The sequence below is a fragment of the Pyrgilauda ruficollis genome, unplaced genomic scaffold (genome assembly GCF_017590135.1).
Source record: "Pyrgilauda ruficollis isolate IOZ18807 unplaced genomic scaffold, ASM1759013v1 scaffold23, whole genome shotgun sequence".
NCBI lineage: Eukaryota > Metazoa > Chordata > Aves > Passeriformes > Passeridae > Pyrgilauda > Pyrgilauda ruficollis.
The window spans coordinates 472,188-498,260 of NW_024522539.1; the positions used below are offsets into that span (position 1 = coordinate 472,188).

At 52.0% G+C, this 26,073-nt stretch overlaps 3 protein-coding genes across 9 annotated transcripts in view; 2 read left to right on the forward strand and 1 right to left on the reverse strand.

The window, feature by feature from the left end:
* Window positions 1-2,763: 2,763 nt before the first annotated feature.
* Window positions 2,764-10,889, forward strand: CLN6 (CLN6 transmembrane ER protein). Its single transcript, XM_041469054.1, has 7 exons — window positions 2,764-2,846; window positions 3,964-4,078; window positions 4,602-4,700; window positions 7,206-7,394; window positions 8,494-8,549; window positions 9,642-9,764; window positions 10,577-10,889. Exons 1-7 carry the CDS (start codon window positions 2,764-2,766, stop codon window positions 10,863-10,865), a joined length of 954 nt encoding a protein of 317 aa, XP_041324988.1. The 3' UTR covers window positions 10,866-10,889.
* A 2,024-nt stretch (window positions 10,890-12,913) lies between these two features.
* CALML4 (calmodulin like 4) lies at window positions 12,914-16,278 on the forward strand. 3 transcript variants are annotated; one of them, XM_041469163.1, is made up of 5 exons: window positions 12,958-13,102; window positions 13,215-13,245; window positions 14,384-14,524; window positions 15,134-15,322; window positions 15,934-16,245. In XM_041469163.1, the coding sequence occupies exons 1-5, from the start codon at window positions 12,989-12,991 to the stop codon at window positions 16,029-16,031; spliced, it is 573 nt and encodes a 190-aa protein (XP_041325097.1). In that variant the 5' UTR covers window positions 12,958-12,988; the 3' UTR covers window positions 16,032-16,245. The 3 variants fall into 3 exon arrangements, with proteins under 3 accessions (XP_041325096.1, XP_041325097.1, XP_041325098.1); XM_041469162.1 differs by lacking the exon at window positions 13,215-13,245 and having other exon boundaries at window positions 12,914-13,102; window positions 15,934-16,278; XM_041469164.1 differs by lacking the exon at window positions 13,215-13,245 and having other exon boundaries at window positions 14,416-14,524.
* A 7,137-nt stretch (window positions 16,279-23,415) lies between these two features.
* The window catches only part of PIAS1 (protein inhibitor of activated STAT 1), a 50,934-nt gene continuing 48,276 nt past the window's right edge, over window positions 23,416-26,073 (reverse strand). For all 5 annotated transcript variants that reach the window (XM_041468839.1, XM_041468834.1, XM_041468836.1 and 2 more), the window contains exons 12-14: window positions 25,372-25,514; window positions 25,134-25,171; window positions 23,416-23,728 (exon numbers count right to left, since the gene is read on the reverse strand). In XM_041468839.1, the coding sequence (XP_041324773.1) occupies window positions 23,432-23,728; window positions 25,134-25,171; window positions 25,372-25,514 (478 nt within the window). In that variant the 3' untranslated portion in view covers window positions 23,416-23,431. The remainder of the gene's footprint in view (window positions 23,729-25,133; window positions 25,172-25,371; window positions 25,515-26,073) is intronic.

Consider the following 26,073-nt stretch of genomic DNA (forward strand, 5'->3'; position numbering starts at 1 on the left):
CAGCGGGGCCGGCCGGCAGCCGCGGCCCGGCCTGGCCGTTCCGGCAGCCCCGGCGGAAAGGCGCGGCGGAGCGCGCGGGCCGAGGCAGCGCGGCCGGAGGGGCTGCCCGGAACACAGCCCGGCACGGTTAAAGAATAAAGCAGGGGTTTGCTAAAAGGCCTTCAAAGGATACACCTTGGGCAGTGAAAGGGCCTGGCCGTGGCTACGCCCAAGTTGGACTCCAGGTCATGAGTTTCACACTTTTATAAGTTTTGGTCTATTTCCATGTTGGGGTTAATTGTCCAATTGCAGCTCCAGGTGGTGCAGTCCCATCCTCTCAGGTTGCTCTCCTCAATTTGCTGCTGTTTGCACTTTCTGGGCCTGAGGCTGCAGCGGTGTCCTTGGTTCTGGGGCTGGAAAAGGATTGTTTTGTCTGACCGAGCTGTGAGGAGAGCTGCTGACACTTCATATGGAGTTCAGTTACACACAATGCAGTACAGAATCTGGAAAACAGGAAAGCTCAAACTTAAGGCATCTGCAGCACTGCCAGGGCACAGCGGAGTGCCCCAAAACACAATAACACAGACAACCGCTCGTGTCCCCAGCTCAGCTCTTCATCCTCATGTCCACTGCTCGACCACTGACGTTGGAAAATACCTCTGAGGTCACCGAGGTCACCAGCACCACATCCACGAATTCCTTGGACACCTGCAGGGATGGGGACTCCAAACCCCCCTGGGCAGCCCTGCCAGTGCCTGACCACCCTTTCCATGGAGAAATTCCTCCTGAAGTCCAATCTAAATCCAACCTAAACCTCAACTCTGGTGCAGTTTAAGTAAATGTCATCAAATCCTGTCCCTCTTCCCTGGGAGCTGAACCTGACCCTCCCTGGCTGCCCTTCCTGTCAGGGAGTGTGGAGAGTGAACTGGGTTGGGTTGGTCTGGATTGGGTTGGACTGGATTGGGTTGGGTTGGACTGGGTTGGGTTGGGTTGGTTGGACTGGATTGGGTTGGGTTGGACTGGGTTTGGTTGGGTTGGGTTGGACTGGATTGGGTTGGTTGGACTGGATTGGGTTGGGTTGGACTGGATTGGATTGGGTTGGTTGGACTGGGTTGGGTTGGTTGGACTGGATTGGGTTGGGCTGGGTTGGGTTGGGCTGGAATTTGTTCAGTTGGGCTGGGCTGGGCCAGGCTCATCTGGACTGGGTCAGGCTGAGCTGAGTTTAGTTGGGCTGGGTTAGACTGGACTGACCTCAGCTGGGCTGATTTGGGCTGGGTTTGGCTCAGTTTGGGTTTCTTAAGCCAGAACCAGCAGCTCCCATCACCTCAGCCATGCCCCCAGCACACACACGACCCTCACCCCAATTTTGGGACACACCACCAGCCTGGTCACACACCTGTCACCCCAACCCCCTGCTGGGCCACCTCCCCGGCTGCTGGTGACACGAGCCACCAGCCGTAAGGGGACACCACCCCGGCCCCATCTGCTGCACCATTGTCCTGTGGGGGATCCGGTCTCAGCCCCGTTAATTTTTAACTTGGAGTCCTGACACCGGAGCCGCGGCGCTCTGTGGGATGTGCATTATTCATGGAGCAGCAGCCGGAGCCCGGAGAGCCCGGGGGACACGAGGGGACACGAGCCAGGCCGTGTCCAGCCCTGTTTAGAGCCACGAAGCCGTGTCAGGCTCAGGGTGACAAGCAGGGTCCTGGTAAGATTAAGTGGCTCTGTTATCTCGGTGATCTCCTCCACTTTTCAGGGATATTTTCCCGGGTGTCCCCCCTGTCCCGCTGGGGCAGCAGGGATGGCGTGGGGAGGATCCCCTGCTCCTGGAGAGGGACCAAGATCTCCCTTCTGCTGCTTCTGGGAGCCTGCTCAGCTTCGGTGGGACCAGAATTCCAGGCCAGAATTCCTCAGTGGAATACACAGCAGCTCCCAGGGGTTGTCCTGTTCCCATTCCATGTCACACCTAAGGGAATGGGGACAGGGTGTGGCACACGGAGCTCCCATCCCAGGGGTGATGGAGCCTCCATGCCCACACCAAGCCCTCCTGGAGGGATTTGGTGCCTTAGACTTCCTTCCCTGTGAGGACGGGGAGGCCCTGGCTGTGGCTGCCACATCCCTGGAAGTGTCCAAGGCTAGGCTGGACAGGGCTGGGAGCAACCTGGGATAATCCTGGGAAAACGTCCCTGCCCATGGCAGGATGCACTTCCCGGTTTAGACCCAAAACTCCAAACCCCAGCGAGTGCAAATTCATTCCCGAGGGCTGCGAATCCCTCCCTGCCTGGGAGTGACCCCATCCCCATGGATTTACCCATCCAAAACCGAGAGCAGGGACCAGAGCGGGGCATCCACTGGGAATGACCCAGGGAAATGGGAACTCGGGAAAAGGAGCGTTAGCTCGTGGCTGGAGCGTTTGCTCCAGCTCCTCATTCCCAATAAACCCGGGGCTCGGAGCCGTGGGTTTGCACGGAATGCCCTGAGCGTTCCGTGCCAGCTCTGCTCGCGGAGCACCCCGGTGTGCCCACCGGCACAGCCGGGTCCCGGTGTCCCGGCGCTGTGAGGCGCGGCGGGCCCGGAGCACCCCGGTGTGCCCATGGGCACAGCCGGGTCGCGGAGCCCCGGCGCTGTGAGGCGCGGCGGGCCCGGAGCACTCCGGTGTGCCCATGGGCACAGGCGGGTCCCGGTATCCCGGCGCTGAGGCGCGGTGGGCCCGGAGCACTCCGGTGTGCTCATCGCCACAGCCGGGTCGCGGAGCCCCGGCGCTGTGAGGCGCGGCGCGGGCGGATGCAGGGCTCGGCGCGGCGCCGGCCGTTCCCGGCCGCGGCCCCGGGCTCGCCCCCGCCCGCCGGGCCGCTCTACCCGGGCAGGTGAGCGCGGACGGGGCTCGGCGGGGTCGGGAACGGGAAAATCCACCCCGGATTCACTGGGGATCCTCACCCCATCCAACACCCCCGGCTCAGCCCGCCCCGAGCCCCCCGGGACAGCCCGGCCTCTTCCCGGGTACCACCACCGGATGATGCGGGGTCCGGGACATCCCCAGGCGGCGGGCCCGGAGCACTCCGAGGATCGGGATCTGGGATATCCCAAGGGTCAGGATCTGGGATATCCCAAGGGTCGGGGTCTGGGATATCCCGAGGGTCGGGGTCCGGGATATCCCGAGGGTCGGGATCTGGGATATCCCAAGGGTCAGGATCTGGGATATCCCAAGGGTCGGGGTCCCCCAAGGTTCCCCCACTCGGCTTCGTCCGTGGCATCCCGGCGTACCTGGGTTATCCCAGCCGATCCAGGGTTTGGCAGACTCTTCCAGGGAGCTGCATCATTCCCAGCTCATCCAGGGTACCCCATCCTCACCATCCAGTTCTCGGGGTTCATTGAATCATCCCAGAGTGGTTTGGGGTGGAAAGGACCTTAAGGATCCTGTCAGTCCATGGGCAGGGACACTTCCATGGATTTTGGGCAGCCCATGCTGGAGGCTGCTCCAGCTGATCCCGTTCTGGTCTCGGCAGCAGGAGAGGCATTGATCCGCTTTTCCTGCAGGGAGGTGAAGGTCCAGAAGTGCTGGGGAGGCATTTCATGGAAGGGCTCTGTCAGGGCTGGATCCTTGGCAGAGGCAGAGGGTGCTGGGAGCTGGATTGAAGGTGACGCTGCATCCCGAGCATCCCGGTGCTGGAACTCCGCCGGGCAGCGCCGCATTTTTAGCCCTCAGCTCAACTCCTGGGAGTTGGGATTTTGCCTCATCATGCAAAAGTTAAAAATAGTTGCACTTAATTCAGCACTTTTCACCCTGCTGAAGAGACCGGGAAGAGCCTCCCCACAGGGACGGGTCAGGGACGGCGACAGCTTCGTGCTCTCCTGTCCTGCCTGCTCCTCAGCTCTGTTATCCCGCAGCTCCCGGAGCCAGGGAAGCGCAGCTCTGGCGTGGGGTGACAGCTCTGCCTCCTCCCAGAGCTGCTCCAGGGCTCCGTGTCCCTCTGTCCCCTCCAGGCACGGGGCAGTGAAGGCTGAGGACACCTTCAAGACGTCCCCGTTCCACCTGGACCTGTGGTTCTACTTCACCCTGCAGAACTGGGTGCTGGATTTCGGGCGCCCCATCGCCATGGTGAGTGAGGGGACAGGGCCAGGGGGTCCCCAGGGCTGTCCCCTGAGCCAGGGGGGTGTCCTGGAGGAGCTGGGACCACTGCCCCGCTCTGGTGGCGCTGGGGCCAAGCCAGCTCCAGCCTCTGGGAAAACTGTTCCCGGTTCTCTCTCCCACACCTTTGTTTCACAGCTGGGAGGTTCCTCCTGCTCTTCCCCATTCCTTGCCTGTATCCCAGAGCCTGGGGCTGCAGCTTCCAGGAGTGGCCGTTCCATGTCAATGGAATTTTTTCAGGTTGGAAGCTGTCAGAAGGTTCAGGAAGATCCAGGAGTCCCAAATGCCTTCCTTGACTCCACAGCTTGCCAGCACCAGGCAGGGCTGGGAGTGAAAAATTTCAGAGGGTGATTTTTGGGAAGTTTGCTCCAAGATGAGCTGCCCAGCTTGGTCCCTACCACCCCCCTGGAAGCCCAGCTGAGCATTCCCAATCAATCCCAACCTTTTCCCTCTCCCGTGATCGCTGATGTGCTGCTCTTCCCTCTCTCCTCAGATCATCCTCCCTCTGGAATGGTTTCCTCTGAACAAACCCAGCGCTGGAGATTATTTCCACATGGCTTACAACGTTATCACCCCCTTCCTGCTGCTGAAGGTAAACCTGGCAATGTCCAGGGGTTTTCCCATTCCCAGTCTTGTAAAGTTTCAGAGGTTTTGAGGGTGTTGGTTATTCCCAAATTCCTGCCACTAAGGAAGAGTTCCAAGGATTTGCGATGCCACCTCAATTTCCTGCATGTCCAGAGCAAATCCCCCTGGAATTCTGGCTCCAGGGGGAGTCAGAGCTGAATGTAAACCTGGGAATGTTCAGGGGTTTTCCATTCCCAGTTTTGCAAAGGCTCAGAGGATTTTAGGATGTTGGTTATTCCCAAATTCCTTCCAGATAGGAAGAGTTTCCCACTCCAGGAAGGATTTGTGGTGCCACTTTTTAAAGAGCACCTCAATTTTCTGTATATCCCAAGCAAATCACTTCCCCCTGGAATTCTGGCTCTGGGAGGAGTCAGAGCCCTTTTCCCAAATGATATTTTTAGGACAACATCCACCCTTGGCTTAAAAGGCAGCTGGAACAGAGTGGATTTTCTGAATTGTTCAGAGCTTAATTACATTTGATCTTTGACAGTGGAATTGTGGCTGGAGCTGGAATTTATCTGGCTCCAGCTGCCAGCCTCTGGATCCCATAAACCATTCATGAGGTGAAGCCCTGTCAGATCATTAGGAATCTTTTCCCATTAAACACTTCAGGAGAAAACAATTATAAATCTATTTTAACCTTCATTAGCTGGGAATTCAGTTATGGCCTGAGGTGGAAATGATTCCCTCTCGATATTCCGGGAGGATTTCGAGGCTGGGGGCAAAAAGGGAATATCCAGGAGGAGGGAGCTGACCCTTCCCAGGTGATTTCTGCAGGGCTCACCCCCAGGAAAGTCCAGGATGCATTTCCCTGGCCCAGGGACGTGTCCCAGCCTCCTGTCCCCTCCAGGACCTTGTGCTCTCCTTGTCCTCCTGTGACGTCCCTGCTGCAGCTCCAGGGGAAGGGAAAGTTAAGCCTCCAAATTAAACCCAAATGAGGTCAAAATTAAACACAAATAAGGAGCTTTTCCCTGCTTGGGGAGGACTGCAAAGCTGATTTAGGGAGAGGGGGGGCCCTGGCTGATCCCAGAGCTGACCCAGCCAAAGCTGGGAAACTCCTGGAGCTGGGATCTGCCTCGGGAGCTCTTCCCTGCTGTGCAAGCTGGGTGTGGAGCTGCATCCCAAAATTCCTGCTGCTGTTCCAAGGCTTGAGCCAGCCTCAGGTGCTCGAGATGGGGCAGGGAGAGAGCCCAGCACTGAAAGTGGTGCCCAAAAATTGCCCCGAGTGGTTTTGTGGCACTCAGCTCCTCCTGGCTGTGGGGTCAAACTGTGGGGAGCTGAGTCCCATTCCCTGGGGAGGAAAGGGAGCAGAACCCCAAAATGTTCATTTGGGAGATCCTAAAGCTCTCTGTGGAGCTGAGTCCCATTCCCTGGGGAAGAAAGGGAGCAGAACCCCAAAATGTTCATTTGGGGGATCCTGAAGCTCTCTGTGGAGCTGAGTCCCATTCCCTGGGGAGGAAAGGGAGCAGAACCCCAAAATGTTCATTTGGGAGATCCTGAAGCTCTCTGTGGAGCTGAGTCCCATTCCCTGGGGAGGAAAGGGAGCAGAACCCCAAAATGTTCACCTGGGGGATCCTAAAGCTCTCTGTGGAGCTGAGTCCCATTCCCTGGGGAAGAAAGGGAGCAGAACCCCAAAATGTTCACCTGGGGGATCCTGAAGTGTCCAGACAGGATGGGAAGCGTGAGGAGCTCTGTGCTGGAGGCTCTGCTGCCACTGGAGGGCACATCCAACCTCCCAATCCTCTCCAGAGGCAGGAGAACCACGGCCTTTTAATGAGGAAACCCTCGTTAACAGCAAACCAAACGAACTTTTGGGCTTGAGAGCAGCAGAAACCCCTTTAGAGGTTTTCCTCCCAAAGCTGCCCTAAACCAGGACAGGTTGTCACATCTTTTAGAAAAAGGGATTTGCTGAGTTTATACCTTTAAAACCTGAGGTCCTTAAAACCTAAGGACAATGCTTAAAACCAGGCCTGTGAAACATGATTTGAAGCACCCTGGCAGAATGACAATATTTGTCTTAGAATATTTATCTTGGGTTCATTCAAAATTACACTTAATGCCATTTCTAATTCCTATCCCAATAAACCAAGACTATCTGTTGCTGTTATGACATAAAACTCTTGGGATCTGTTTTAGTAGCAACTCTCAGTGAAAGGCAGAGTGCTTGAAATTGGGTTTTGGTGAGGTACAGGTGCCTTGCCTGCAGAAAGCAATCCCTTCTCTTCAGCACAGCCCAACTCTATCAGCTCCTGGTGCTAAAAACACAAAACCTGTGCCTTTGACCCCAACATGGGTTCAGTCAGGAGTTGGACTTGATGATTTTTTGGGTCTCTTTGAACTCAGGATATTTTGGAGGTTTTGGTGATGAATTTCTGAGCACTCTGGCAAAAAAAAAACCCAAAACCCAGCGAGGACAGGAGCTGCCAGGTCCCGGCTCCTCCTCCTCCTCCTCACGCCCTCCCTGTGCCTGCAGCTCATCGAGAGGTCCCCCAAGACCCTGCCCAGGTCCATGGTGTACGTCAGCATCATCACCTTCGTGATGGGAGCCAGCATCCACCTGGTGGGAGACTCGGTGAACCACCGGCTGATCTTCAGCGGGTACCAGCACCACCTGTCCGTCAGGGAGAACCCCATCATCAGGAACCTCAAACCCGAGACCCTGGTGAGCCCTCAGCTGGGGTCAAGCGTTTCTAAAACCTGAATTTGTAAATGGTAAAGGAACCTCAAACCTGAGACCCTGGTGAGCCCTCATCTGGGTTTATGAAATCTGAATTTGTAAATGGTAAAGGGACCAGAAACCTGGCTCAGCTGGGCTCTGAGATCTGAGTTCATAAATGGTAAAGGAACCTCAAAGCTGAGATCCTGGAGAGGGCTGAGCAGGGTTTGTAAAATCTGAATATATAAATGGTAAAGGAACCTCAAACCTGAGACTCTGGTAAGGAGCTGAGCTGGGTTCAAGCATTTCTAAAATCTGAATTCATAAATTACCTTGGTAAGGGGCTGAGCTGGGCTCAAAAAAAAAACCCAAAACCCAGCGAGGACAGGAGCTGCCAGGTCCCGGCTCCTCCTCCTCCTCCTCACGCCCTCCCTGTGCCTGCAGCTCATCGAGAGGTCCCCCAAGACCCTGCCCAGGTCCATGGTGTACGTCAGCATCATCACCTTCGTGATGGGAGCCAGCATCCACCTGGTGGGAGACTCGGTGAACCACCGGCTGATCTTCAGCGGGTACCAGCACCACCTGTCCGTCAGGGAGAACCCCATCATCAGGAACCTCAAACCCGAGACCCTGGTGAGCCCTCAGCTGGGGTCAAGCATTTCTAAAACCTGAATTTGTAAACTGAGATCCTGGAGAGGGCTGAGCAGGGCTTGTAAAATCTGAATTTGTAAATGGTAAAGGAACCTCAAACCTGAGACCCTGGTAAGGAGCTGAGCTGGGTTCAAGCATTTCTAAAATCTGAATTCATAAATTACCTTGGTAAGAGACTGAGCTGGGTTCTAAAATCTGAGTTTATAAATGGTAAAGGAGCCTTGAGCCGGAGACCCTGGTAAGGGGCTGAGCTGGGCTCAAGCATTTCTAAAACCTGAATTTATAAATGACCTGGGGAAGGGGCTGAGCTGGGCTCAAGCATTTCTGAAACCTGAATTTATAAATGACCTGGGGAATGGGCTGAGCTGGGCTCAAGCATTTCTAAAACCTGAATTAACGAGTGATGAAGCTGTGCTCGTTTGCTGACTGGGATTCTCCCCCTGTCCTGTCACAGATCGATTCCTTCGAGCTGCTCTACTACTACGACGAGTATTTGGGGCACTCCATGTGGTGAGTGATTCCCAGCAGATCCAGAGATTATGGGATGGCACAGGGGGAAGGGCAGAGCTTAAAGTGGGAAAAAAAAAACCCAAGCCAGAGCTGGCTGGGGATAATGTTCTGCTGGCCAGGGCTGGATTTGGATTAGGATCCAGATTAGGGTGGATCTGGCAATTGCTGGAAAATCCCCTCTGCTCAGGGATATTTTGGGATTGAGGGCCAGAGGAACAGCTTGTCCTTCCAGGGGTGCACAGAAGGTTCCTCCTCCAGCACCCCCAGATGTGCCCCAAACACCCCAAATATCCCAAATATCCCCAAACACCTCAAACATCCCAAATATCCCAAACACCCCAGATACCCCAAACACCTCAACATCCCAAACAAACACCCCAAAGATCCCAAGTACCCCAAACACCCCAAGTATCCCAAGAGGAGGGCCTGGCTGGGCCTGGATCCGCTCCAGGTGATCCTGGGGAAATCTCTCCTGGCTGATTTGGGGTTCCAGGAGTGCTGGGAAGGAGCAAACCCCATTCTATGGAGCCCTTTAAAGGGAACAAGGGCTCTGGGGGGTTTGGGAATCCTGCTCCACATCCCAGGCACAGCACAGGAGCCTGGGAATTCCCTGCTGGAATTGTCCAAGGCAGCACTGGAGCCCAGCTTTGCCTTCATCAGCAAATCTGGGTTTTTCCTGCCCCAGGCTGGGAATTCTCTGGATCTGGAGAGCCCAGGACGAGCCCAGCCCCTGCCCAGGCCCTGCTGTGCCCTGGGGAGGCAGCAGGAATCCCTGAGCAGGGAATCCCACAGCAGGGAATCCCACAGCTACAGGAATCCCTGAGCAGGGAATCCCACAGCAGGGAATTCCATAGCAGGGAATCCCACAGCTACAGGAACCCCTGAGCAGGGAATTCCACAGCTACAGGAATCCCTGAGCAGGGAATCCCACAGCAGGGAATCCCACAGCTACAGGAATCCCTGAGCAGGGAATCCCACAGCTGCTCCATCCCCAGGCTCAGCACAGGAGCAGCTCTGGGTGTGGGGTGGATCTGGGGCAGTTCCAATCCCTTCCAGGCTCATCCCAGCGCTGGGAATTGCTGGTTTTTCCAGGTACATCCCGTTTTTCCTGATCCTGTTCATTTATTTCACCGGCTGCTTCACGCCGGCGGCGGAGCAGGGCCGGATGCCCCTGGCTGCCCTGCTCCTGGTGGGGCCCAGCAGCCTCTACTACTGGTGAGTGCCTGGGCTGGGGAGGGAATGCCACAGGAATGTTCCAGGAGTTCCCAGGAATACTCCAGGAAAAGCTGCTCCATTCCCCAGGGCAGCTTTTGCTCTGCGGGGCTGGGAATGCTCTCCCTGTGATCCCAGGATCAAAACTGATCCCAGAAGAGCTGGGAATGCTCTCCCTGCCTGGATCACCATGGATCCCAGAACAGCTGGGAATGTTCTCCCTGTGATCCCAGGGTCAAAACTGATCCCAGAAAAGCTGCATTCCAGGATCACCACTGATCCCAGGAAAGTTGGGAATGCCCTCCCTGTGATCCCAGGATCACCTCTGATCCCACAGAGCTGGGAATGCCCTCCCTGTGATCCCAGGATCACCTCTGATCCCAGAAAAGCTGGGAATGCCCTCCCTGTGATCCCAGGGTCACCTCTGATCCCACAGAGCTGGGAATGCCCTCCCTGTGATCCCAGGAAAGCTGGGAATGTTCCTCCTGTGATTCCAGGATCACCTGTGATCCCAGAAAAGCTGGGAATGCCCTCCCTGTGATCCCAGGATCACCTCTGATCCCAGAACAGCTGGGAATGCTCTCCCTGTGATCCCAGGGTCAGCACTGATCCCAGGAGAGCTGGGAAGGCTCTCCTTGTGGATTCTGTGATCACCACTGATCCCAAAGCAGCTGGGAATGCTCTCCCTGCCTAGATCACCATGGATCCCAGAACAGCTGGGAATGTTCCCCCTGTGATCCCAGGATCAAAACTGATCCCAGAAAAGCTGGGAATGCCCTCCCAGCAGCCCGGGATCCCAGGAATTCCCCCCGCAGGTACCTGGTGACCGAGGGCCAGATCTTCATCCTCTACATCTTCACCTTCTTCGCCATGATGGCCCTGGTGCTGCACCAGCGGCGCAAGGGGCTGGTGCTGGACAGCAACGGGCTCTTCCTCTTCCTCTCCTTCATCATCACCCTGCTGCTCATCGCCGCCTGGGTGGGCTGGCTCTGGAATGACAAAATCCTCCGGAAAAAGTACCCCGGGGTGATTTACATCCCCGAGCCCTGGGCCTTCTACACCCTGCACATGAACAACCTGCACGCAGCCAAGGGCGGTTTCTGAGCTTTTGGTATTTTTGAGGGGGGGTGGGGGGAAAAAAAAGAAGAAATCTAGTTTTTTCTAATGTAGGTCCGTGTGTTTGGAATAAATTCCTGAGTGGTGGTGGTGGCTGTGTGATGATTACGGCTGGTCAGGGAGGGGATTAATTAGATTTAATTAACTCGCTCTCACTGCTGAGCACAGGAACGAGGCAGGAGAGGCCAATTCCCCACAAAACAACCCAAAATCCATCGGGCAGGGGGTGAACTCCAGGGGTCTGGGCCCCAGCACTGTCAGCTCCTACACAAGGGAAAATTCCCCACAAAACAACCCAAAATCCTTCGGGCAGGGGGTGAATTCCAAGGGTCTCTGCCCCAGCACCTTCAGCTCTCACAAAAGGACAAATTCCCCACAAATGGCCCCAAAATCCATCGGGCAGGAGGGAACTCCCAGGATCTCTGCCCCAGCACCTTCAGCTCTCACTCAGACATGAGAATCCCTCAGAATTCCCCACAAAACAACCCAAAATCCATCGGGCAGGGGGGAACTCCCAGGATCTCTGCCCCAGCACCTTCAGCTCTCACTCAGACATGAGAATCCCTCAGAATTCCCCACAAAACAACCCAAAATCCATCGGGCAGGGGGTGAATTCCAAGGATCTCTGCCCCAGCACCTTCAGCTCTCGCAAAAGGACAAACTCCCCACAAAACAACCCAAAATCCTTCGGGCAGGGGGGAACTCCAAGGATCTGTGCATCAGCACCTTCAGCTCTCACTCAGACCTGAGAATCCCTCAGAATTCCCCACAAAACAACCCAAAATCCATCGGGCAGGGGGTGAATTCCAGGGATCTGTGCACCAACACCACCGGCTCTCACTCGGGGTGAAAATTCCTCAGAACTCCCCAAAACCAGCCCCAGAATCCATCAAGGACTCCAAGGATCTCTGCTTCAGGAATTCTCTCACTCAGACGCGAGAATCCCTGAGAATTCCCCAAAACCAGCCCCAGAGGGGAGCCGGGACTGAGCAGCTCCGGCTCCCACGGAGGGAGGAGGAAATCTCCGGGGGAAATTCGGAATAAAAACATTCGGGAAGAGCTCCCAGGCGCTTCCTTTTTGTCCTTGGCTCTGGATGTGCCCCACGCCTGCTGCAGGCGCTGCATCCCCCTCTGCCTGTGCAATCCTAATCAATGAAACCTCAGAAATCCTAATAAAACCTCAGAAAACAGCTCTCATCCTCCTCGGGCTGTCCGTGAGCTCCTGGGGCACAGCCAGACCCCTTCCCCACCACCCCTCCTGCAGATACAGACATCCCCTCGCCCTTCTCCAGAGCCCTCAGCAATTTTTAATTTATTTATTTTTAATTTTTAGATTTTCTTATTTTGGAATTTTAAGATTTTTTTTTAATTTTTAGAAGTTTTTTAATTGTTTGATTTTTGGAATTTTTAGATTTTTTAATTTTTTTTGGAATTTTAATTTTTTTTTTTTAATTTTTGGATTTTTTTGATTTTTTTGAATTTTTTTTAATTGTTGGATTTTTTTATTTTTGGATTTCTTTATTTTGGAATTTTAAGATTTATTTTTTTAACTTTTGGATTTTTTATTATTTTTGGAATTTTTAGATTTTTAAATTTTTTAATTTTTAAATTTTTTTGATATTTTTAATTTTTGGAATTTTTTTATTTTGGAATTGTTGGAATTTTTATTATTATTATTATTATTTTGGAATTGTTGGCTTTTTAATTTTTTTTTTATTATTTTGGAATTGTTGGATTTTTTTAATTTTTGGATTTTTTTTATATTTTGAAATTGTTGGATTTTTTTTTAATTTTTTTGCGGTTTTTTTTTTTTTTGTTGTTTTTTTTTTTGTTGGTTTTTTTTAATTTTTAATTTTTGGATTTTTTTTAATTGTTCGTTTGTTGTTTTTTTTTTTGTTGGTTTTTTTTAATTTTTTTGCGGTTTTTTTTTTCTTTTTCAATTTTAAATTTCTGGATTTTTGCATTCTCTCCCCCTCCTCCCCCAGCAGCCAGGCTCAGTGCCGGGTGCGCTCCTTCGGGATGCTCAGCCCGGTGTTTTGGAGCCCCGAGCCCATCCCGAGGCTGGGAAATGGCTTTTCCCGGCGGGAGCCGCGGGCCGCGCTGCCGTAGCCATGGCAGCGGGATTTATTCCAGCCTCCGCCCGCCCGCGCGGACTTTGGCCCCGGGTAAAGCGCCGAGTGGCCGCTGCCGCGGGTCCCGGAGCGCAGGGAGTGTCCCCAAAAATGGTGAGTGACGCCTGCGACCCCCGCCCGCTCTGCGCCCCAAAATCGCGTTTTTAAACCCGCTCGCTTTGCTGTTTTTTTGTTGTTTTTTTTTTTCTCTCTGTTCCTGCTCCAGGCAAAGTTTCTGTCCCAGGATCAGATTAATGGTAGGTACGGGTTTGTTCCGCTTTTGTTCCGCTTCGGGCGTTAATTATTGCGAGATTAAATTTGTTTTATATAAAAAAATGGCGTTTTGCCCCCAAAGTGTCGCGGGGTGGGCTCGCTGTTCTCAGTGCCTGCTCCCGGCTCTGCGGGATCCAGGGAAAGCAGGGAAACCTCCCCAATTCCAGGGAAACCTCCCCAATTCCAGGGAAATGCTGCAGCGCAAGAGCAGCCGGAGGAGGAGGAGGAGGAGGAGGAAGGAGGCAGCGCAGGGGATCCAAATTCCCACTGCGAGCCGCCCTGGGAAAGGGGAGCCGCGCCCGGGGCTGGGATTGCTCCGGGAACGGCCGAAGGAAGCTGAAATAAGGGTATTAATTAGGTCATAATGAGAGTATTAATGAGAGCATCAATGAGAGCATTATTGCAAATCTGATCAGCTCCGCCGAGCGGAGGAGGCGGCGGGGCCAGGGGAGGCCACGGCGCTCACGGGAACCCCCGGAGCATCCTTGGGGGACCCCGGGACACCCCCGGGACACCCCCAGAGCATCCCCGGGACACCCCGGCCCGCTGCAGCCGCCCCAGCAGCGAGGGCTGGGGACAGAGGGGACAAGGATGGCACCAAACGAGGCTGGGTTTCTGCAGCCTCCACCTCCAAAATCTTCCTCCACCTCCAAAATCTTCCTCCCCCTCCATCCTCTCCTCTCCTCTCCTCTCCTCTCCTCTCCTCCTTCTTTCATTTCCTTCTTCCCCTCCTTCCACTTTTCCTTCTACTTTCTTTCCCTCCTCTTTTCCTTCTCCCTCTTCTCCTCTTTTTCCTTCTCTTCCTCCTCCTCCTCCATCATCCTCCTCTCTCCCTCTCCTACCCCACCAAGGCAAGAAAAGCACTTTTAACCAAACCCTCCGGTTTCTCAGCCCTTTTCCCCTCCCAGCCGCGCTTCCTCAGCCTGGAGTGCCCCAATTAGCGCCGCTCGGGGTTTTAATTACCCTTAATTCCCCCTGGTCCCCCCCCCTCCCGTGCCCATCACCCTCCTGGAAAGGCGACACCCCCGCGCTGGAAGCGGATCCCGGCTGGAATCCTGCCCGGGCCCCGGCGCGGGGCTCGGCGGGATCCTGCCGGGTAACCGAGGTTTGGTTCTTAATTAGAGTTCAAGGAATGTTTTTCCCTGTACGACAAGAAACAAAAAGGGAAGATCAAAGCCTCGGACCTGCTGGCAGTGATGCGGTGCCTGGGAGCCAGCCCCACGCCGGGAGAGGTGCAGAGGCACCTGCAGCTGCACAGGATCGGTGAGCTACCTGCACAGCCACCAAAACGGGCATTAAACACGGGAAAATCCCATTTTTCTGGAGCTGGGATGTTCCAGGAGGGAACATCCACCCAGAGCAGTCTCCAGAAGCTGTTGTGATGTGTTAAATCCAGCCCACGGATCAAAACAGTGCCATTAAAATCCCTAAAAAAGCAGGAGACAAACATTTGATATGGATTTGGAGGGTGGGAAACTGCCCAGGCCAACAAAAAGAGGTGGAAGAGCACAGAAAGATGTTCAGCTGAAGATCTGTGTGAAAAACAAAGCACAAAAACAAAGGAATTGTGAGATCAGGTGGCGGGGGGGATTAAAAATTCAGGATCTGAGTTCAGAGCACAAATTGAACAGAGCTTTAAATGGGATTTTAGGAGAAAAACCCCAGCTGTGACGTGCCCTGATCCAGATCAGGGACAGGGAAAGGAAACCCCAAGGTGAGGGAGAAGAAACCTCAGGAAATGGAACCCCAGGAAAGGGAACCCCAGGAAAGGGAACCCCAGGAAAGGGAACAGGGGGAGGAGGAGGAGGGTGTTTAATCCTGGGTCCAGCCCCAAACGGAGCCATTCCCAAAGGACTGCCCTCCCTTTCCCAGACAGGAACGCAGAGCTGGACTTCTCCACCTTCCTGAACATCATGTACAGGCAGATGAAGCAGGAGGAGCCCGAGGAGGAGATCCTGAGAGCGCTGGCCATGATCGACCGGCAGAAGAGAGGAGTGATCGCCGCGCCCGAGCTCCGCGCCAAGCTCACCCGGCTGGGGGAGAAGCTTTCCGACGAGGAAGGTGCCCTGCAATTCCCCCTGGGACCAAGCTCCCCTTTCCCTCTTCCTTCCCTCTCCTCTTCCTTCCCTCTCCTCTTCCTTCCCTCTCCTCTTCCTTCCCTCTCCTTTCCTTCTTCCTTTCCTTCTTCCTTTCCTTCTTCCTTTCCTTCTTCCTTTCCTTCTTCCTTTCCTTCTTCCTTTCCTTCTTCCTTTCCTTCTTCCTTTCCTTCCTCTCTTTTCCTTCTCCTCCTCTGCAGCTGCCTCTGGGATGAGGAAGGGCCCGTGCCAGCAGGAGATGCCAAAGTAAAAAGAGGCAAAACCCACAAACCCCTTCAGTTTGTCAGAAAATTCAGCTCTGAGGGGCACAATAAACCCAAAAGCCCACCTGGACTAAATTTGTGAGGGTTTTTTTCCTCTGTGGAACTCAAAAAGATGGATATCCCTGCTGCAGAGGATTTTACATGGAATTAAAATCCAGGTGCTGGCTGATGCCAGTTTGAAACTCTCACCTGATCCCAGAGGTGATTGCCAACAAAAATCCCCCAAACCCCAAACCCTGCAGTGCTGCTTTCCTTCTGAACCCCCCAACACCCCCAAATATCCCATCCCAACGATATTTTCCCATTTTTTCAGTGGATGACCTGCTAAGAGAAGCCAAAGTTGGGCCAAATGGAACCATCAAATACGAGGAATTTGTGCACCACATTTGCCTTCCCTCGGTGGACTACTGAAACCCAGAGTGGGATTTGCTGAGAGCAGCACCTGCAGGGCTTTTATTTCTATTTTTCCCACTTTCTAATCAGACTCAGGAACCATCAGTTGCCTTTCAAAACCTGATTTTGCCTTCATTTAGTGCTGACACTTCCATAGGTTCCCCCCTGATTCCTGGAAAAACAAGAAATAATATTATTATTATATATATGTATGTTATTATAGCAATAACAACTGTTATTGAAATAAATTGAGTGTGACAACACGTGTCAAGCTTTAAAAAAATTATTTTAAAAAGCATTTAAATACTGGGATTGTGGCAGAAGGTCGAGGTCTCCTGGTTCTGCAAGAAGTCAGCACAGCCCAGCAGGTGTTTGGTGTCTGCATAAAGGAAAAACAGGGCCAGGAAAATTCCTCTTTTCCACACCAGGAAAAACCTCCTCAGGAAAATTCCCCTTTTCCACACCAGGAAAGTCTCCCCTACTCCAGACTGATGAAATCCCCTCTGATCCTCATTTTCCAGGTTGATTAAATCCCCTCTGATCCTCGTTTTTGTCCCTCCTGGATCTCAGAGCCTTCAGCAGGTCCTCAAAGGGGCGTCTGGAATTTCTCCCGGCTCTCCCTGGATTCAGCTGGGAGGTTTCACAGGGATGGTGGCACAAGCAGTGACCTGGAAAACTCCAGTATTCCCATAAATCTGCTCTGGCTTCTCTCCAGGAGCCTCGTCCTCTCCCTCCACCCCTTTTTAAATCCTGAATCTCCTCTTTGCTCCATCAATGAAATAACCAGGAATTAAATCCTGGCAGCCACAGCAGATCCAAGGGATTGGGAAGGAATTCCCAGAGCAGCTGTGGCTGCCCCTGGATCCCTGGAAGTGTCCAAGGCTGGATTGGGTTTGGAGCAGCCTGGGACAGTGGAAGGTGTCCCTGGCCATGGAATGAGATGGGATCTAAGGTCCTTTCCAGCCCAAATTATCCCAGAATTCTGTGGTTCACCCATCCCTGCAGAGAGCTGGAATGCTCCAAGGCCACCACCCAGGAATGCCACACAAAGCTGGGAAGAAATTGGAAAAAAACCCTAAAATCCAAGCAAATCCCAACCTCCCACATCCATAGCAGTGTCCCTGTGAGGGCAAAATAGGGATTATCCTCATGGAACACCAAACATGGGGGAAATGTATGGAAAATTAAATGGCATTGCTGAACTCTACACAAGGCATAGGAACAGATCCAGGGATTTCATTCCTGCAGTGAAGGAAAAGATCCTGATCCATGCTCCGATCCCTGTGTTCTCCCAGCAACCCCAATCCCAGGGAGCCCAGACTGGGATCCCCACATTCCAGGCTCTCTGAGCAGCTTCTTGCCAGGGAAAATCAACTTTGTTCCATGGAAAATGAACTTTGCTCCATGGAAAAGTGTCACGGCCACACCCTTCAACCCTTAATTAGCTCTTCCTACTCCAGGGGAAGGAAATACTCCAGAAAAACCTGAAAATCAGAGTTATAAAGAGCTCAGCCCTACAGGAAAAGCAGGAGCAGCTGGAAAGAGCCACAGGTGGGATTTCCCTGCTCTTCTCCCATCCTGTTCACCCCAAAGTTTAGACAAAGCTGGGAACGCAGCTCTGCCCACGCCAGGGTTTGCTCCTGGATCCCAGAGCTCTCCTGGATCCAGGAAAGGTTTTGTGGAGCTGATGGGACAAGGAATTCCTTGAGAATTTGTTCCCAAATTCCAAGGGATCCCATCCATCCCTGGCCTCATCCCTCCCCATTCCTGCAGACACAGCAGCTCCCAGTCCCTTGGGATTGCTCCAGGATGGGAAAACATTCCCAAAGAAAAGCTGCCCCTCACACACACCCCCAGGACAAAGCAGCGCTGTCACAGCACCAAATCATCCCAAAAAAACCCATTCCAGCCCCAAAAAACACCCAGGAAAACCCTCTGTTCCCACTTCCCCCCTCAGGAAACACAAAATAACCGAATGCTTTTTATTCTGTCGAAGGATTTCTACAGAAACAGGGAACATTCAGTGGGCAAACCAGGGTTGGTTTGGTTTGTTTCTTTTTTTCCAATGCATATAATAAATATTTTCACTCGGTACTTTTACACAAACTGACATTGGGCTACTGTACATTTGTAAATCCATGGATTGGTAGGGCATGCCCTAAGGAAAACGAAAAGAAAAGGTTTAAGGCAATGGATGAGAGCTTTCCATTCGTGGAATTCATGGCCATTTTCATATTGTCCTTATTTACATTTTTTCCCCTTTGTTAATTAATGAACAGCAGCACTTTCGGGGACCACCAGTGAGTTTCCCTTGTTAGAAATCTAAGTTCTGTTTAAATAAAATAAAATAAAAATCACACTGCTAAACCAAAACCTTTCCCACTAAAACGGGCTTCAAACCCTGAAATGTTCAACTGCAACAAAGAAAGAATTTTCACCACGTTCTCCTCAGACTCCTGGGCTCTGCAGCTCCTGCAGAATCCAAGGAACTCTGGGACCACCCCACCTGTGGGATCCTCCAGGGAGGGGAAAGGGAATTGCTGTTCCATCCCTCTGCAGGGGCGGTCCTGGGATGGCTCAGGGGGAATTTCCAGCTCCTGAAGGATGGCACAGGGGCTCCCAGGCAGCTGCAGCTCCTTGTCCCTGCTCCTGCTGCAGGGACACGTGTGCACATCACAAACATGAGTGTTGTGTGTGTGACACGTGTGCGTGACACGTGTGCACGTCCCAGGTGTGAGTGTGACACGTGTGTGCACATCCCAAATGTGTGAATGTGTGTGGGACACGTGCACATCCCCGTGTGTGACACGTGTGTGCACACCCCAAACACGTGTGGATGTCCCACCACATGTGTCAATGTCCCTCCCACACATGTGCCCGTCCCACAGGTTTGTGCACACCCCAGGCACTCCTGTGCACGTCCCACACACGTGTGTGCATGTGCCACAGGTGGCTGCACATCCCAGGTGTGTGTGCACATTCCAGATGTGTGTGCACATCCCACAGGTGTGTGTGCATGTGCCACAGGTGTGTGTGCACATTCCAGGTGTGTGTGCACATCCCACAGGTGTGTGTGCACATCACACAGGTGTGTGCACATCCCACAGGTGTGTGTGCACATTCCAGGTGTGTGTGCACATCCCACAGGTGTGTGTGCACATCCCAGGTGTGTGTGCACATCCCACAGGTGTGTGTGCACATCCCAGGTGTGTGTGCACATCCCACAGGTGTGTGTGCACATTCCAGGTGTGTGTGCACATCCCACAGGTGTGTGTGCACATCCCAGGTGTGTGTGCACATCCCACAGGTGTGTGTGCACATCCCAGGTGTGTGTGCACATCCCAGGTGTGTGTGCACATCACACATGTACACATGTACATCCCAGGTGTGTGAGGATCAGACCCGTGTGCACCCCCACACATCTGTGCACATCCCAAACACGTGAACACATCCCAGATGTGTGCACATCCCAGACATGTGTCACATCCCAAACCCGTGCACATCCCACAGGTATGTCAGCATGTCCCAGACACCTGAGCACATCCCCCAGGCAGATGTGCACATCCCAGGCACGGCCCAGATGTGTGGAACCCCCCAGCCAGGCTGTGCTCACCTTGCTCCTCCCGTGGCACACCCCGAGGACAATCCCACCTGCAATTCCCAGGAGCACAGCCCAGGCCCCCACTGGAGAGCTGGAGACCACGGAGCCAGAGGCTGGGAGTTATTTGGGAATTTAGGAGTTCTTTGGGAATGACTCTGGCAGGGAATGGGGAGAAGCAGAGCGAGACTTGCACCAAGCAAGGCTCACTTGGGCTTGCAGGCACAGAGGAATTCCAGCCTCGGGAATGCTGGATGTGGAACGGGAATGATCCCGGGCCATGGATCCCGCAGGGCTGCAGGGCACAGGTCACAAACGCCAGCCCTGGACCTGCAGCCTTCCCCACAGTGGGATCACAGGGAATGGGAGCACCAAGCCGAGCTGTCATTCCCAAAGTGCCAAATCCCAGGATATCACCACCACGTCCTATTTCCCACGGGACTAACAGGGAGCTTTCCTCCCAGTGCGATCACAGGGACAGGGAATGCCGCTGCCTTTCCCAAAGTGCCAAATCCCAGGATATCGCCACCACGTCCCATTTCCCATGGCACTGTCAGTGTTTTGGACCTGGAGCCTTTCTCCCAGCAGGATCACAGGGAATGGGAGCCCCAAGCCGAGCTGTCATTCCCAAAGTGCCAAATCCCAGGATGCCACCACGTCCCATTTCCCATGGCACTGTCAGTGTTTTGGACCTGGAGCCTTTCTCCCAGCAGGATCACAGGGAATGGGAACACCAAGCCGAGCTGCCATTCCCAAGGTGCCAAATCCAGGACAGCAGCACTGCCAAGTTCCATTTCCAGGGCATTGATGGGGTTTTGATCCTGCTGCTCTTGGCTCACCCTTCTCAGGCTCCATGCAAGGTGGGAAAGGAGCTGTGAGCAGTCCCCAATTCCTGCTGGATGCTCCAGGAGCTGGGACACGCAGGCTCCAGGCAAACCACGGCACTCACACCCCCAATTCCAGAAAAATCCTCCAGCTTATCCACGAAAAATCTTCTCCTAAACTGGGTAAGAGACATTCCTAGCAGAGGTTGAATCACTTCAAAATCAGACCGTTTCAAAAATAAGTCTTTCCCATTTTCTATCCTTTTATTTCTTTTTTTTTTCTTTTTTTTAACTGACATTTAATAAATTATAAAATCGGTGTATGGTGAAATAGAATATATCAGCCAGATATGTATGAAATACACATGCATGGGAAAAAACTATTGAACTCACCTGGAACTCACACACACGGATCTATAAATACATATATACACACACATATACATATAAACACCAACAGTTTCCTTTTTCCAAAATTCAAGTCAACTATTTAGTGGCAGAGGGATGCTGTAAAAACACTAAAAACAATTTTTGATGCCACATCATGTGAACCTTTCAAATAACCATACAACTGATCAGACAGCAATACCTAATGCTACTTGGATTAAAGATTTTTTTTTTTGCTTTTTTTCTCAGTTTTTTTTTTAATTTTTTCCTGTTTTTTTTCCTTTTTTTAAATCAATGCAAGATTTATATTTGTTTTTTTTTTTTTTTGAGACGACTTCATAGGCAAAAGGTGGCCCTTGTCAATGCTTGAAGCAACTATTTGCAATCAACAGTTTTTTTGGACATGAAAAAATTCAGACAAGAATCTGCTAATTTTAGTATTCCTTAACTCTCTTTTTCCTGATAAACTCAATACCTGCACTTTCAACCAGTTATAAAAATATTTTTCACACCAGAGGAAATATTTACTCTCTCTGACATGGACTTTGGGACACAAGAGAATCACTTCCTTCCCTCCCCCTTTCTCTGACTTTAAAGAATCTCCTGAAAAAAATCTGCATTCCAGCTATTTACACATTCCACTCCTTAAGAAGAACGGATCAGCCCAAATGACCCAAAAAAAAAAAAAATTTCCTATGTCATGCACAACTTAAAAACAATGAGAAAAGAAACCAGGAATTAAATCCGGGGAATCCAAAGAACTCCAAGGGAAAAGTGAATTTTGGAAGCCACTAAAAGAGCAGGATGGGGAGGAACAATCTGGGTTTCCTGGTGGGTTTGGGGTTCAGGGGATACCCAGGGCTGAGCATGCAGGGTGTGCTGGGCGCAGCCTCACCTGCAGCACCCCTGCAGCTGCTGCACTGAAAGCTGCATCCGCTGCCAGGCAGGGCAGCCCCAGCTGCAGGGGGCTCTGAACAGAGCAGCCCCACCAGGTGACAATGACACACGGCTGGCTCTGAACAGAGCAGCCCCACCAGGTGACACTGACACACGGCTGGCTCTGAACAGAGCAGCCCCACCAGGTGACAATGACACACGGCTGGCTCTGAACAGAGCAGCCCCACCAGGTGACAATGACACACGGCTGGGCTCTGAACAGAGCAGCCCCACCAGGTGACACTGACACACGGCTGGCTCTGAACACAGCTGCCCCACCAGGTGACACTGACACACGCCAGGAACAGCTCAGGTTGTCTGAGCAGGACTGAAGCTCTGAGCAGCAAAACCCTCCAGGCCGAGCGAGGCGCTGCTTTGGGGCTCCACTCCAAAAAAATGGGACATCTCGTGCTGCAGATCACTCCTCAGGTGGGGCCTGGGGCTCCACTCCATAAAAATGGAACATCTTGTCCAAATCAAATTCATTTCCTCAATGAATTCCTCAACAAGTCATTCCTCAGCTGGGATTTGGTGTTGATCTGGGGCTCCATTCCACAAAAATGGAACATCTTGTCCCACGGGTCGTTGCTCAGCTGGGATTTGATGTTGACTTGGGGCTCCACAAAAATGCAACACCTTGTGCCACAAATCATTCCTCAGCTCCACTCCACAAAAAACGGAACATCTTGTCCCACAAGTCATTGCTCAGCTGGGATTTGGTGTTGATTTGGGGCTCCACTCCACAAAAATGGAACATCCTGTCCCACAAGTCATTCCTCAGCTGGGATTTGAGGGGGTCAGGCCCTCAGGAGTAACTGAATCCCAAAAATGTGGAATATTCTGAGTTGGGAGGGACCCACGAGGATCCAAGTCCCTGGGAGCTTTGTCCCAGCATTCCTGGAGCTCTGGCAGCCTTGGGAATGTCAGCATTCCCTGGGGGGCCTGGGCAGTGCCCCTCACCCTCTGGAGGTGGAATTTTCCCTGAAATCCAACCTAAACCTCTCAGGGAGTTTTGTGTCATTCCCTGGATGAATTTGCAACATTCCTGACTAAAGCATGGAATCGAAAAGGAGAATTTGGGTAGAGAGGCTCACAGAACCAGAAATGCCAAAAAAATCCCAAAAAACCAACCCCATTCCTGGAAGGCTCTGGGCTGCAGAAGAGCAGGGTGTGCTCTGCTGCCACAATTATAAAATCTGCACTAAACATGGGATGGGGGAATTAGATTCCACCAGCCAAGGGAAATGTCTCCAAGAGGAGAAAAAACCCTCTTCCCCAAGCTTGAACTTTAGAAGTTCAGCTCCTCTCCTGTTTCTTTAACAGTGGAGAAAATAATGCCATTGGTGTCCAAACTATAGGGGGGAAAAAAGAAAAGAAAAGAAACTCACATGACAAATGCACAGGTGTAAAATCTTCAGCATCCATAAAAATCAACTGAAGCTCCTTGTTTTTCTTAATTTTTTTTTCTCTTTTGTCTTTTTTTTTTTTCTTATTTTTACCAGCGAGGCCATCTTAGGTTTATATACAAAAGTAAAACTGAAAATAGACTTTTTTTTTTTTTGTTCTCTGTACACATAAATTTTTTTTTCCCCTTTTTTAAAAAAAGGAAAAAAAAACCACCTTGACTTAACTTTTTTTTTTTTTTTTTTTTAAAAAAAAAATATAGAAATGAATCAGTCCAAGGAGATAATATCTGGTATGATACCAAAGATTGAGGCCGTGTCCGTGCTGCTCCTGCTGGCCACGGGGTGCCCGTGGTTGTCCCGCAGGCTGTTGGAGGAGACCAGGCTGCTGTTGCTGCCACTGCTGCTGCCGTTGGTGGCTGGCAGGGAGCTGCTCCCCCCTGCGTTGAGCTGATCCAGGAACATTTGGGACGAGGTGTAAGGGAAAAAGCGGGAGTGTAAAAGTTCCTGGTCGTCCGAGGCGGAGACGGCGGCGGCTGCGGCGGCGAGGAGGGAGGTGTTGTAATGCTGGCGGGAGAGAAAGGGTTAAAATTCAGGGGTTTTTGCAGCAGGAAAAATGGAGGTTTTGTCAAGAGGAGGTTTTGGTAGTTTGGGGTTTTCACAGCAGATCAGGTACAGGGACGTGAAATGGATTTTTAGCTCTGTGGTTCCCCAGTTTTGAAGCTGAAAGGAATTGGGGATGCTGGGGTCACAAACACGGTTTGTAAAGGAAAGCCCACAGAGCAGCAGGGAGGGAATGGATCAGAGAGCCCAAAAAAAGGAAAAGGGCAAGCAGGAATGGGATCAGAGAGCCAAAACCAGGGAAAGGGCAAGCAGGAATGGGATCAGACAATCCCAGCCAGGAAAAAGGGTGAGCAGCAGCATTTTGGGGGTAGAAACAACAGGTTATGTTTCAGATTTTGCACTCAGAGGAGGAGAAAATAAAGGGGGTTTTGTCAAGAGGAGGTTTTGGCAGGTTCTGGGTTTCACAGCAGCTCAGGTACAGGGACATGAAATGGATTTTTAGCTCTGTGGTCCTTCAGTTTTGAAGCCAAAAGGAATTGGGGATGCTGGGATTACAAAGAGCAGGGAGAGAATGGGATCAGAGAGCCCACACCAGGAAAAAGGGCAAGCAGGAATGGGATCACAGCACCCAGACCAGGAAAAGGGCAAGCAGCAGCACTTTTGGGCTTTTTTTTTTTTTTTTTTTGTTTAGCTGTTCAAAAAATTCCTTGGGGGTGAAATTCTCCCCAGTCCATTCTGCCAGCCCCCAGAAGCCAGGGTGAGCCCAGCTGAGAGTGGGGCTGTGCTGATCCCTGCTGGCACAATCCTGGGAAATGCTTTTAGGGCCAGCTTGGTGGAGCAGGGACTGTCCCAGGTTCTCCTCTCTGCTGCAGCCCCAAAGGGCAGGAGCTTGAGCAGCCAAAAATCCCATTGAAACCCAACCTCCCCGAGGGGGAGCTCTGCTCTCAGCGTTCCTTCCCACCATGACTGAACATCCAGGCTGTCCCAGCCTTGTTCCCAAAGATTTCTCCACAACCAGAGCAGCATTTCTTGGATCAGAATCATTCTCAGATCCTGGATATTCAGGCAGATTTCCTGACCCAAATTCCCAGTGCAGGCTCTGCTCTCCATGAGGATATCAAAGTCTCCCTCAGCTTTTAGGGCAATTTTAGTGCAATTTCCCTCCTTGGGAGGGCAGAAAGGGCAGGGAGACATCCCAGCTCCCTTTTTTTGGAGGAAAAGGGATCAAACTGCACCTTCCTTCCACAATGAAGAGGCTGCTGAGTTTAACATTTTAAAACTCCCCAAATATTTATTTTTGCTGTGCCTCATCCCACACCTGTGTTCACATAATGATGCTGCTGCTTCCCACACAGCAAATCCCACTGGGAAAAGTGTTTGCCACAGCATTTGGTTCTCCCTGACTTACCTGATTGTCACCTGACAGGAAAGGGAAGAAATCTAAACCTGTCAAGAGACAAAAAAACCAAAATTCAGCTTCTCAAAACAGCCCCTGTCCATTCTTCCACCACTTATTTTGAAATCAAACCAGCCAAACACTGACGACACTCCAAATTCTCTTTGCTACCAGAGATATTAACCTAATTATTTTTATTGTATCATCAAAGGAGTGCCTGCAGAGCTGTGCAGGTGCAGCCAGAACTCACCTTGCAGGTCGTAAGGCATGGGTGTCATGTGGAATGGATGCCTGTAGTCCTGGATGAGTGATGTGTTGATGTAGCTGGTGTCCACAGCAGGAAGGCTTGGGGTTCTTGACACAGGAGAAGCTTGGTGGGGTAAATTTAAAATGCTGGAAGGGATAAAAAAAAGCTTGTTAAAAGCATGAAATACACTCTTGGTTTATTGCTGTCCCATCAGGGGATGCTTGTTTGCTTATTTTCAGATTGAATTTCAATCCAAAACACATTCTGAACTTCCTGGAGGATGTGCAGCCATTCCAAAGCTGCAGCACACACTCCCCAAGCTTCTCCTCACAATATCCCATCAGGAACAGCACAGCTGGAATTTGGGAAAGTAAAGTTCAGTCCCAAACAGCAGCAATGGTGCTGGGATCTCTGGAAATGTGTTACAGGTGTTTTCAACAAGGACAAGACAATCCTGAAGGAATCCTGAACCCAAAACCCCACAGGACCCCAGAGCACTGCCACCCTGCAGGGTGATTCCAGCTGGAAAAGGCCTTGAGGGGTCTGAGGGATCACTGAGTCATTCCCACTGTGGAGCAGGAACACTTCCCACAGGATCCCTGGCTTCCATCCCAGAATATTTATGCAAACCAGGAGCTATTTCCAGCCTGGCTGCTCAGGTGTGCCCAGGTGCTTGTGGCACTCCCTATTCCCACAGCCCTGCTC

Coding starts and splice junctions, on each gene's coding strand:
- CLN6 (XM_041469054.1), top strand. CDS start 2,764: ATGCAGGGCTCGGCGCGGCGCCGGCCGTTCCCGGCCGCGGCCCCGGGC. Junction 2,847..3,963: donor GGGCCGCTCTACCCGGGCAG/GTGAGCGCGGAC, acceptor TGTCCCCTCCAG/GCACGGGGCAGTGAAGGCTG. Junction 4,701..7,205: donor CCCCCTTCCTGCTGCTGAAG/GTAAACCTGGCA, acceptor CTGTGCCTGCAG/CTCATCGAGAGGTCCCCCAA.
- CALML4 (XM_041469162.1), top strand. CDS start 12,946: ATGGCTTTTCCCGGCGGGAGCCGCGGGCCGCGCTGCCGTAGCCATGGC. Junction 13,103..14,383: donor AGGGAGTGTCCCCAAAAATG/GTGAGTGACGCC, acceptor GTTCTTAATTAG/AGTTCAAGGAATGTTTTTCC. Junction 14,525..15,133: donor CCTGCAGCTGCACAGGATCG/GTGAGCTACCTG, acceptor TCCCTTTCCCAG/ACAGGAACGCAGAGCTGGAC.